The 12,822-nt window shown below is 32.7% G+C and overlaps 1 protein-coding gene across 1 annotated transcript; it reads right to left on the bottom strand.

Moving 5' to 3' along the window:
• Positions 1-8,224: 8,224 nt before the first annotated feature.
• Positions 8,225-10,508, bottom strand: LOC105775519 (uncharacterized). The gene is made up of 3 exons (XM_052622482.1): positions 10,313-10,508; positions 9,443-9,816; positions 8,225-9,274 (listed from the first exon to the last, which is right to left on the bottom strand). The coding sequence occupies exons 1-3, from the start codon at positions 10,506-10,508 to the stop codon at positions 8,225-8,227; spliced, it is 1,620 nt and encodes a 539-aa protein (XP_052478442.1).
• Positions 10,509-12,822: the final 2,314 nt, after the last annotated feature.

The following is a 12,822-nucleotide window of genomic DNA, read 5'->3' as shown; positions in this document are numbered from 1 at the left end:
GAAGGTTTAGCTGAATACCCAGGCATATCGTATTCTCTATCATAACTCTACTGGTTCGTCGAAGCTCTGTTTACCCAACTCGATGCTCTGTTAATATACCAATCATCGCACCATTTGTAATCATTGTTAAATTCATCCATGATGAAATTTGATCGGTCAACAAGGTAACTAAAATAAAAAAATAAAAATATCGAAAATATAAAATAATTAAGTAAAAAAATTAGAGCATTAACTAGCTCATTCATCTTTTGACTAGTATTATTTTACAAAGTAATCAACTCAATAATAATTTTACATCGTTGCAATCTCCGGCAATGGCACCAACAACTTGACCGCCACCCCAAGTGCTTACGTCGGGGCTGAAAATCATGCAATTTAGATATGGAAGTGAAAGTGCAATTTCTGCAAGCGAACAAGTTAGGTTGTAATATAGATTTGTGTTACAACGGAACACAGAGAAGTATTTCGAGGATCATACCCAAGGGATTGCTATTTGGAGAAAATTATTATTAAGTCAATTACCCATAATAATTACTAATCTACTAAAGTCACAAATTAGTAGTGCAAATTCTAAAGTAAATTATGCAAGTGACCATTCTTTTTCTCAAAATCATTTATAATAGCTTGCATATAATTTATTTTACTTTCAAGTTCATGCTTGACTTTAGAGAGTGAATTATTTTCATCTTTTAGTTTTGAAATAGTTTTACTATAGTTTGAAACCATTAATTCAAACTCCAAACCTAGTTCATCATAGACATTTTGTAACTTATCAAAAGAATAGGAACTTGAAATAGATGAGTTAGAAGTTACCTTAGGATCATCAATGGCCATAAGGAAAAGGTTGGCTATTTCTTGATCTTCATTGTCAAATGAGTCTTCATCACTCTAAGTAGCAACATGTGCCTTGAGCTATTATTTTCTTGACCCTTTTTTCTTCCATTGGGGACAATTGAACTTGATGTGTCCCAGTTTCTTGCATTCATAACATATGATAAGGTCCTTCTCCTTGGTAGACTAAAGCTCAGGTCCCTTATTCTTTTGGAATTTTCTCCCTCTATTGGACCTCATAAACTTCATGAATCTCCTAGCAAACATGACCATCTATTTGTCTTCATCCACCTCTTTACTTGATTCAATTTCTTTATTTGTTGTGGATTTGAGACCAACACCAACCTTCTTCGTCTTAATTTTGGCTTATTCAACCCCTTCATTGAGCCTCATCTCATGTGTAAACAAAGAACTGATGAGCTCATCCAAGGTCAACATTTCTAAATTCTTTGCTTCTTTTATGGCGGTTACATTGGCTTCCCATGATTTCGACAAGGTTAGAAGCATCTTCCTCACAACTTCTTCATTTCCCATAAGATTTTAGCCCATTGGTGATGATGGTGAATCTATCGGACATTACTTTTATGTCCTCGGGCTTCATCTTGAAGGTCTTGTAATTGAGAGTGAGGATTCCCACATTTGATTTCTTCACTTGGTTAGTTCCCTCATAAGTTAACTAAAGTTTATCCCATATCTCATTTGCGTTTGAACATGACAATACTCTACTATATTTATCCAGACCAAGGGCACAAAAGAGAGTGTGTATGGCCTTGGCATTTAGTTGAATACTCCTTTTATCTTCTTCATTTCATTCTTTCATACTTTTTGGAACTAAGAGCTCTCCTTCTTGATTTAGTGGAATAGTATTTGCTTGGATGAATAGCATCATCCTTGTCTTCTAATAAGAATAATTAGCACCACTAAAGTAAGAAGGCTTGGAGATAGATTGAGGCTCACCAAGAAAAATTGAGCCGAAAGTAAACATTATTGTAGGAATTGAGTTGAATAATGCTGAGCTTCATCAAAGATCTTCTCTTTGGTTGTTAAACCATCTAAAAAAGACTAGCTTTGATACCAATTGTTAGCTCAAATGATCAAACTGAATTTTCCAAGAGATGGGGTGAATTGACTTTTAAAAATTTTGTGAAAGCTAGAGAGAAAGAATAAAAAAAATGAACACAAGAATTTAGAGTGGTTCGACCCCAATTGCCTACTCTATTACCTTAGCTTTCCAAAACTAAAGATTTTCCAAAATTCACTAATTTGATCAACATTTGAAGACAAGGTTTAACCTTACAACTCCCTTAAGATTTTTACCCAAATCCTAAGACACGAACCCTCTCAAAGAGATGCAAATAAGAAGACAAAGAAACAATTCTTACAAGATCAAAGTGTTTGAAAATTAAGCTCAATTATAACGAATAGCACTTAAGTAAAAAAATGAAAATAAAGCTCACAAGTGTATGAAAGAAAAATATGGAAGCATTTGGCACAAATGTTCTTTGATTGATGATTTTTGCTTGAGTATGTTTTCTTGTATTTGTAGGATATTTGGAAGTTGGTATTTATACCCCTGAATTGAATTCCAACCGTTGTGGTTACTGGAGAAATGAATAGAATCGTTGAGGATGTGAATACCAGAGCATTTAATTCACCTACAACAACGAGTACCGATACCAGATAAAAAGGTATCGATATTTTTGTAATAAATGTTAAATTCTATGATCGTTGGAGTTGAAATATCAATACCATAAAGATTATATAGGTATCGGTACCGGATCGATACTTAGCTGAATTTGTGTAAACAAAAGGTCAATTTGGTATCGCTTTTCAAATGGATATCCATATTTTAAAAAATATTGATACTTGGCCAAAAAGGTATCAGTACTTTTTGGTCTAGAGCTATTCTCACTTGTTTGAATGATAGTTTGATTTGTTAAAAGACATTTTACTTGTTAAAATTATTTCAACTTGATTTTAAAGTTGTTTCAAAATTTTTTTAAGAGTTCAAAGTAAATATTCAAAATTGTATCTCTTAGATTTCAATTTGAAAAATCGTTTTTTAAATTTTGTTCAATTTTAACTTTTATTCAAAAATACTTCTAATTTTTATATCAAAAAAATTTATTAAATAAAACTTAGTTTAAGGAATACCCTTTCAGTCTCACCTAGGAATATGGATACCCTCCCAATCTCACCGCTTGGCACAAGTTTACTCAACAGGATACCTTCACGGTCTCATCTATCTAGATATTCTACTCGGGTCATCAATCCTAGTAAACTAAGTCTCTTGAATAACTACTTAGTTGTAGGTTATTATTTACTTGGTCAAATAATTAGTTTAAACAGTTGATTCATGCAAGATATTTGTAAAACACCAATTTATTCTAATATTCATACAAACATTCAATTAACTAAGTTAACGAAAGAGATATCAATAAAATAATAAGAAAAGAGATAGAGAATGCTCATTGATGAATAACAATAAAAGAGCGTGTCCTGCATATGCTCCACTCGCGATTGTCTCAACTTAGGAATAGAAAGGTTCCAACTAAGAAATCATATAAGAAACCTCAATTTACTGAAAAGAATAGAAAACTGTATAAAGAAATCTATTGAACTCCTTAATAAGGTTTTAAGAGCTTAATATTTATAGTGCTAGGGTTAGATGACTAGATTAGGTCAAGTTACTAACCATTTATTGTGTTAATTATCACTGTGCAGAGAAAAACACCCTTGGGTGTAAATTGGGCCTCATCAAATTGATGTCATGACACCATAGGACTGGTGTCACGAAATTGGTGATAGAATACTCCTTTGGCAGGTTCGAAGTTCGATGTTGCAACATGAAAGTTCTTGTTTCGCAGCATCGATGGCAAAATGCTCTTGACTAGCTTCGAAGTTGGGTGTTGCGACATCTCGGGCAGTGTATTGACTCATCAGCCTAAAATGATGACTTGTGCACTCAATCAACATATAAGTCTTCCCTTAAGCCCAGCTTGGCCTAACAAGTCATAAAATCACATTAAAAACGCATTTTATTCAATTTATACTAAGAACTAAATAATTCAAAAATAAACATAAAATAAGTCAAACTACTTGAATACAAGCTCATTAAGTCGTGAAAAAAGCTTAATTAGCCACTGTAAATTGTAGTAGATCAATTATTGTCTCAACAAGGACTGATTTTAAAACATAAATTGTGAATTTAACAAATGACAACTTGGAAAGAAAATACAAAATTGATTGAATGCAAAGAAATATTCAAAGCTATTTAAGAATAGTAACACAAAATTATAATAATGAATTGAAGAGCCAAAATAATTAATTCCCTTAATATGCAACTATTGGTAGTGATGTCAGTAGCAATGCTGCAATAATATGACAGTTTATTAATCTAGAATTGACATTTTATAGGCTTCTCTCGAAGTCACTATATTTAATCTTTTAATTAGATAACATATGTCTACACCAATTTTATGTCATGAATACATTTTAAAGCATCATTCCTACAAGATTATGCATAGTAATAATATATGTCTATATCATTAAAAATTAAAATCAAAGAAACTAAACATGCAAAATTCAAGTCTTAAGTCTATTAATTACAACCCTTTCAGAATTAGTAATTTACTCAATCACCCACTGATGTTGATCAGGCAATAGTAGACATGAAACCTGAATAACACTTGAACAAATAAATCTCATATTGCATTAAGAATCCTTAGCAAAGAACCAATAATCTCATATTAGGTTTTCATAATTATTCTAGCTAATAAACCTTTATCCTGTAATCACCAAATTGAAAACGACTAAGAAAAACCCAGCCATGATCCAAGATAAAAATAAGAAAAGAAACAAAATGCAAAGAGAAAAGTGAAGAGCTTTCAAGCCAAGTAAGGTGATTCTCCTCAATTTGTTCTTCTTTTCCTTCCTATTATTATCTTTTTCCTTTCCAGCTTATCTTCTTCTGAAAATGAGTGTTCTTTCTTGTACAAGGAAGCTTCCTCCCCTTATGTTCCAAAAATGAGGTATTTATAACCCCAAAAGATGGTAGGCTAGGCTAACTCTCCTTTCTATTATATTTTTGTCTTATTGGGAGTGTTTGGGCCTTTCAATTTTCATAAAGCCCTATTCCTTCTGATTCTCAGTCATCATCAACACTTAATCAACACTTAATTAAGATATGGTTTAAGCCCAAAAGCTGATGTGGCATTCTTTAAATGTGGCGGTCTCTGATCTATTCCCGTCAAGCTTGATGCTACGATTTTGTTGCAACATTGGGGTTTCAGATGTTAAAATTCAACATCTTTTTTTCTCCACATTTCTAATGTTCTACTAGCAACTTTCAAGGATAAAAGTTCACATTTTTAGTATCTCATTTGGCAGAAATACATTATTAAAATAAAAGCTTAAAAAATTAACTACTTAACATAAACATAATTAAATTAACTACAAAAACACTCTAAACCCCTCTTATCTTGATAGAAATATAAGCTTAAGAGTAATAAAATAAATTTATATCCTAGAGTTATCACACCCTCAAAATTAATTTATTGCTCATTCCGAGTGATGACACTATCCAACTTAAAAGACATAACCTACAGAACAAATGACACCCAAGAAACACAAAGATACTCAAAAACAAAAGGATCAAGATTAGCTAATCAAAATCAACTCTCCAAATGGTCATACAATAGGATATAATGCTCTTAAATTAATTTTTCAAATATCTAACTCATATGCACTTGTACGCCAAATTCCTCAAGTATTAAAATGTTAACAAAGTCGTGATTTGATTGCTTTCCCTGTGAGTGTGTGAATAGCTCTTCCCAATCAATCCCCATTCCTTAGATTAAGCTAAAAAGAAATCCTAAGCTTTTATTCATGCCTTAATGAGTTGAACTCAATAACCCCTCACCACTAATGTAGTTGGCATAGCGATCTAGATTAATAGGTCTTCACATGGTTGTAATGTGGCTAGATTCAAGGTATGGATTAAGATGGAAATTTATAGGCTAAAATCCTTAAAACTTAGCTTGCCTTGGACCTCATGAATAGTTATGCATTAACCCTTTACAAATGGAGATATCCCTCAAGGTTACCCAATTCTTTCCATTTTTCTCAATTACAACTATATGCTCAATAATAACAATACTAGACAAACTATTTTTTTAAAATTTTAATTCTTTTTTAATAAATAAATGAAAATATTACAGCTAGTATTAGCTGAGATAAATTTGAGCATAAAATTGTGTATTATTTGACACTAGAAACAGTCAATGAGAGAAAAAGTAACCCTCTTTAAACTCCCCTAAACTTTAGCACGATGATGTCCAAGACAAACTGAGTCTAAGATTTGGTAGAAAATAAAGAGGATTACACAAAAAGGGAATAGCTACTTAATGTATGGATAAGTCAATAAAAAAAGGCCATTTAGCTCAAAGTGGGGTTTCTAGGGATAATAATTAACAAGGTAGGCTTGAAAGCCTTAAACAGTCCAAGAAAAATTTGCCTAAATCCTTTCTAAATCTCAAAGCCTCCTAAGATTTTGCCTGAAAGGAATTATTAAGTAAATTCTAAAGACTTATACCTTCATGCATGCTTAGATTTCTTTAGGAAATTAAAATTTCATGGTTGAACTTATGCGCAATCATTGAGGTTCAAACTTGTACCACAATTCGGTTAGCATCAGAAACTTTAAGTACTAAAGGCTCACTTATACACAAAAGTTATCATTATTATGCAAAATTTCTTATCATTGAGCTCCCTCACTGAAACAGAACCAAAGTAAAAAAAAAAAAAAATCGGTTCCATTACAACCTAAATGCCATGTAAACACCAAAATCCTAAAACAAAATCTTGAAAAATAAAGATAATTAAAAAATAAAACAACAACTTTGTAACATCGCTGCCCGTCCTGTTCATCAGATTCGGGTGCGAGCGTTACAACTGAACCGGTTTATCATTCGTACTAAAATTTCACTACATTAAAATAGATTATATTTTCTATTAATTAAACTTACAACCAAGTCTAAATTTTAAACAAAGTTTGCTGTTCAAACTATAGACTCTGTGGAATCTAAATAAATATATCATAATCGCCCCCTTGACAAAGTTCCTAAAGGTGACCCCTAAATTATGTGCATGACACTTCTCTTTGAAGCCCTTTGACCCATCACGATCTGGCTTGGTCCCTCCTCGAGTCTCTTATCCCATATCTCTTGCATTCGGGACAAAAGTAATGTGCAAGTGTACACTATCATAACAAGTAAAAAAGTGATAAGTATATCGAGTTATCGTCTCCACTGAGATTGAACAAGCAAATATTTATGAAATATATACTTACGCAAATTGGTAGTGGAAAAATATTTTGAGGAAAGTGAGCTATTACCTAGATTAAAAATTAACTAAGTAACATATTAAATTAATTAAAACCCAAAGTGAAAGCAAATATTTAACATGTTTAATTAATATGACATAGGTCCATTAGATTAATTTTATTCTTTAACTTAGAATTATTAAAACAATGTTTATGATGTTACAAATAATTCCATGGGAACTTGGTCTTTTGTTAACCGATGCAAACATACTTATTAAAATCAATTAATCTTTCTAGCATATGTCTATGTTAAATTAATTAATTAATTTTCATTAGCGACATAAGACAGAGTGAAGTAACAATATATTTTTATACTAAAACAAATTTAATCACAAAATCTTAAATTATGCAAGGTAATAATATCGGTTAATACTATTACTCATTTAATATAATTTTACACTTAAGAAGATTAATGTACCAATTAAATATTTTGTCAATTAATTACAATTTCATTCGATTAAATAATTAATTCAATTGCAACCTTACATTTATAATGCAAGAATAACATAGGAATGTCGACTGGTAGCAGTTGGTAGGGGAAATTTCTCTCTAAGATTTGGCTATTTCTTTTCTTGTTTGTTTTTGGTCCGTCTTTGTTTGCTCTTGTGAACAATTGGCCGGTTGTGTGTGAGTTGGTTTGTACTACCATGGTGGTGGAAAAGTGAATGTGGTGGGTCTTTTCTTCGTGGTGGAGGATGATTTCTCTTTGGGTGGTGGGTTTTGTCGTGTTGTGCGTAACATGATGGATTTTGTATCGAGTCTTCTTGATCCTCGATTCAGGGGCAAAGCTAGGAAATTTCAAGAGGGGGCCGAGATAATGAAAAATAATAAATTTAAAAATAAAAATTAATTAAAGAAAAATAATTTAATAAATAAAAAACAAACTAGAAAGAAATCTTAAAATTTATTTGAATTACACTCTTCGATCCTTGACCTCACTAAAATAATCAATTATTTCATTTATATCAAATTTTTCTGCAATTTCTTTCTCAATGTACACAACCAAAGAACTTAAAAAATCATTTTCCATCTTGAGGTTGCTGTTGAAACTGGAAGAGTCAATATAAGACAAATCAATCTGTCAACGAGTGGGTACATGACTGACTTTCCATTTTCAACTAAGCTTTTGCAAAGTTCAGAAAGTGTTGATATTTTTCTCATATTAGGATGCTTACATACATCAAGTTCATAATGCTTCAACTCATATGGGAGACATTCTTTCTCTTGTTGAGAAAAATCTTCTAGATAGAACTTGTTTACAAGAATGCAAATTTTATTAATATCAAATAACTTGAAAAGCTCCTTATGATCTAAAGCTGTAGTAAAAGTGAGAAGCTCGGCAACATTTTCGTAAAACCTGCTTTTCAATTCTTGCAACTGAGTATCTATTGTAGCAAAAAATATATCCACTTGATAATGATGCTCCACTGTAACATCTTCCTTCTTGTTATAACTACAACCCACAATGTATTGAACATTCATATCTGGAAAATCCAACTCCCAAGTTTCACAAAAATATATTACATTTTTCACCAATTCATTCCATCCATCATCTTTTAAATTTTGTATTAAACCTTTCGTTGTCAAAACTAAACTCATGGCATTTAATATATCTTGAGAAGGACGTTGCAGAGCTTGACAAAGGTTATCAGTAATCCCTAAAACTTCCTTCATCATATGCAAAATAAAAATAAACTCAAAATATCTTAATCTATTATATGTTTTATGAACACCTCCTCGCTGAGAATAGTTAGAAGCGGTATTTTTTAGATTTTCAAGAATTGTGCTAGTAGCATTGTACATCTTCAGTAAACTAGTAACTAAATTTAAATGGGAACTCCATCGAGTCTCACCAGGACGTTGTAAAGTGCCAATTTGATTCATTCTTGTTCCAGTTGCTAACTCATTGATGGATACCAAACGAGTTATTTCAACTGCTTGGGCTTTTTGTAATTCATCGTGTCGTTTGGAAGAAGCCGAAGCAATATTAATAATATCAGACAAGTCTTTAAAGAATTGATGCACTTCAACCACTTCTCTAGCTGTTGCAACCAATGCTAACTAAAGACGATGAGCAAAACAGTGAACATAATAAGCATATCGACAATCATTCAAAATCAAAGCTTGCAAGACGTTAAATTCCCCACGTATATTGCTTGCTCCATCATAGCCTTGACCTCGAAAATTTTGTATGTCAAAACTATGTTGCAAGAGAACATTAAAAATCACATTCTTCAAAGTCAATGATGCAATATATTTAACATGGACTATATCAAAAAATTGTTCTTTTACCTGTCTTTGTTTATCAGCAAATTTCAAAATAATTGTCATTTGCTCTTTTTTTGACTTGTCTCTTGCTTCATCCATAATAATGCTGAACTTTCTGTCACCAATTTCTTCACGAATTACATTACGAACTCTATTGGCATAAATTTGCAATATCTCTTTTTGTATTGTTGAAGAAGTATAACTAGCATTTTTTGGAGCACTTTTCAAAATATCTTCAACTTTCCCACAATACGATGCTAATAGTGATAAAAATTCAAGAAAGTTCCCACAATTTTTTGATCCTGAGCTTTCATCATGACCTCTAAAAGCACACCCTTGAAATGACAACCATCAAACAACATCTATACTAGTTTTCAGACGTAGACGATTAGCTGAAATTTGTTGTGTAGTTTGTCTATCAAGTGATACTTCAATATGTTGAGCTTGATTCATTAAATCTACATAAGCTCGTTGTGCATTGTTATGCAGTAAATTCAAATCTTTTCCCATATGTGTCAAAAAAGCACAATTGCATCCATCGTGTACCTTTTTCCAATTACTAAAGCCATTATGAGTAAATGTAGTTGATCCAAAACTACTACTTGGATTGCTATTAAAAAGAAAACAAGGCAAACAAAATTTTTCATCTTTAGAAGGTGAATATTCTAACTAGGAAAATTGTTTAAACCATGATGGTTGAAAATAACGAGGATGCTTTTTTGAATTGGAAGCAGGATATTCTGAAAGAATAGGTTGATATGGTCCAACCTTAATATAAGATCTTTTGAACTTCATTACGCATATTAACCGGATACTCATATATTTGCTTACGTAATCCAAGTTCACGTTCTAAGTTAGACAAATCAAGTGCCTCATCTTCAACTCTAGGAATTTTAGAAGGACGAGCATCAGGGTTTAAAGGAACAAACGATGAATGTGGTACCTCAATTTGTGACGCTTCTGAAGGTGATTGTGTAGTCTCTGTACTTTTCTTTTTAAAAAACGAATCAATTGTTTTCGACTTCATAACTACAATATCTTAAAAGATAAAAAAAATTTAATAACTATGAAATAAAATTAAACTATAAACTTTAAAACACAATAAAAACAATTGTAAAATTGCAAAAAGGTGAAAAGAAAAACCTTAGAAGATGAACTCGAAGCCGCGTTTGAAGGACAAATGTTGATGAGAATAGTTGTTAATAGCAATAGGAAAAGAGATTTTTCTTTTACTAGTTAACAAATTGAATTTTAACCTAAATTCACTTTTAATATTATATTAAAAACTATCATCTAATAAAAGAAAGTTAAAATATATCAATATTACATTTAATGTTATATTAACGTTGATTACAATAATATATTATATAAATATTTAAAGTTAAAAAGTTAAAATATATTATATGGATAAAATAAAATAAAAAAGATTTTTTTAATGTTTAAAGTTGGGAAGGGGCAAACAATTTAAGTGTGGCAAAAGTTTTCAAAATATTAAGGGACTAAACAATAAATATTTTTTTATAATTTTAGCGGGCCGGGGACACTGCCACCCCCCCCCCCCCCAATCGCCACTGCGTCGATTCCTTGGCGGTGGCTTATGCGGTGACGTTGTTGTTTTATGTTTGCATGTGTTTTACGTTCCTTTTTCTTTTATATTCCATTAAATTTTCTTTTGTTTTAAAGATTAGTTGTTAGTTTTTTAAAGTTTCTGGCAGGTTTTCTCTCTTTTTTTTGTTTCTTTCCATTGTTTCCTTGTATTTGTTTCTTGGTTTTACTATCGGTTCTATCTTATTTCGTTGTGAAAGGTTTTTGTTGTCGGTCCCTTCCAGCTTCCTTTTCTATTGACGAGCAGTCCCGGGGGTGGTGAGCTCTCGGTTTTTAGGGGTGGCCGTTTCTTCCTGGTTCTTCAGGGTGTTCTTGGGCTGCTTTCTCTCCTCGACGGGGGACGTTTTTCTTGGTTTTTGACGGGTGTCATGCCCTTGGTGGTTTGGGGAGGAAGTCGGTTCCTCGCGAAGGTTCTTGGGCTGTTCTTGTTTCGACGGATGGAGCATATGGCTTGGTCTTGATCTGGGCTGTTTGTGGTGGTTCTTCTGCTTGGTTTCCTTTACGGTTCTCTTCATATTGTTTGTTCTCTTAGCCCTTACTTTGTTTCCAGTTTTGTAAATGGACTGTTTTAATGGACTATTCTTATTTTTGCTTTTGAGTGATTCTCCTCTTTTGTACCGGTGGTGTGTTTTGTGAAATGCTTGGTTTTTGAATGCTTCCTTGTTTTATGTTTTTTCTTAAAATTGGTTCTTAGTTCTCTTCTTTCTGTTTTGAGTCGGGGACCTTTCTTCTCCCTTTTTTGTGTCTTGTTCGTGGTGCCTGGGTTGCGTGGTTTCTTCGGCTACGATTGTGGTTGGTGTTTGTTCGGTCCTGATGCCTGCTTGGGTTGTTCTCTTCGACGGTGGGAACTTTTTGGAGCGGATTGTGTTCGGGGACTAGTGGGGAAGTTCCTCTTGTTCGCGTGTTTGTCTAGTTTCAGTTCTCTTTGGGTCTTATTTTAGTCGTATTTCCCTATACAAGTTTTCTTTGGGTTGTAAATGGACTTTGAAAGGACTGTTTAATTTTTTTTTCTATTTGTGTTTCTTTTATTCGTGTTTTTTTATTCCTTTGGTATGGTCTGCTGGGTTTTTAAATATTTTTTACTGAACTGGTTTTTCGGTTATTTGGTTTACTGTTATTTTTGGGATTTCTGCGATTTTATTTCTTGCGTTAGGGTTCTATTGCTGGTGTTTTCTTTGGGTTGCGGTGGAAGGTGGTCTGGCTAGTGTGTTTGGTGCTTTCTTCTCTTTTGTGGGGTGTATTGTTGACGTGGGTGGTGGGTTGGTTCTCGGTTTTGGTGTCTTGTCTTTCTTTGTTTGATGCGAGGTTAAGGTGCGATGGATGATTTGAATGATTTTTTTGGGGCTAATCTCAAGTTCTCAGAATCTGAAAAAGGAAAGGTGGTCTGCCAAGGCTCAACTAAATCAGACTTGCAGGGATTTGAAGCATGGACTATTGGGAAGTTTATGTCCGGAGAAAAAATTAATAGAGAAGCAATGTACCGAGTGCTAAAATCTTTATGGTATACTAAGGAACCGGTTAATTTTGTGGCATTGAAGGGTGGTCTATTTTTAGTGAAATTTGGTTTGATTGAGGATAGGGATAGAATCCTAAATTTGTCCCCTTGGAGTTTTGATCAAAGCTTATTTTCCATGGTCCCATTTGTGAAAGGGAAAGATATGAGCTGTTACAGTTTCATTCATGTGCCGTTTTGGGTTCGAATTTTTAATATCCCATTGGAAAAAATGGATCGCCAG

Source organism: Gossypium raimondii, chromosome 10 (assembly GCF_025698545.1).
Source record: "Gossypium raimondii isolate GPD5lz chromosome 10, ASM2569854v1, whole genome shotgun sequence".
In the NCBI taxonomy this organism is placed as follows: Eukaryota; Viridiplantae; Streptophyta; class Magnoliopsida; order Malvales; family Malvaceae; genus Gossypium; species Gossypium raimondii.
Note: the sequence above shows the minus strand (reverse complement) of the source record. Positions and strands in the feature narration are given on the sequence as shown.

What these genes read in the sequence shown, in the direction of transcription:
- LOC105775519 (XM_052622482.1), bottom strand. Translation starts at nt 10,508, where the DNA reads ATGAAGTCGAAAACAATTGATTCGTTTTTTAAAAAGAAAAGTACAGAG. An exon ending in AGAACGTGAACTTGGATTAC is followed by an intron (nt 9,817 to 10,312) that starts GTAAGCAAATAT and finishes TGTCATTTCAAG; the next exon opens with GGTGTGCTTTTAGAGGTCAT. An exon ending in CATCATTGACTTTGAAGAAT is followed by an intron (nt 9,275 to 9,442) that starts GTGATTTTTAAT and finishes CATCGTCTTTAG; the next exon opens with TTAGCATTGGTTGCAACAGC.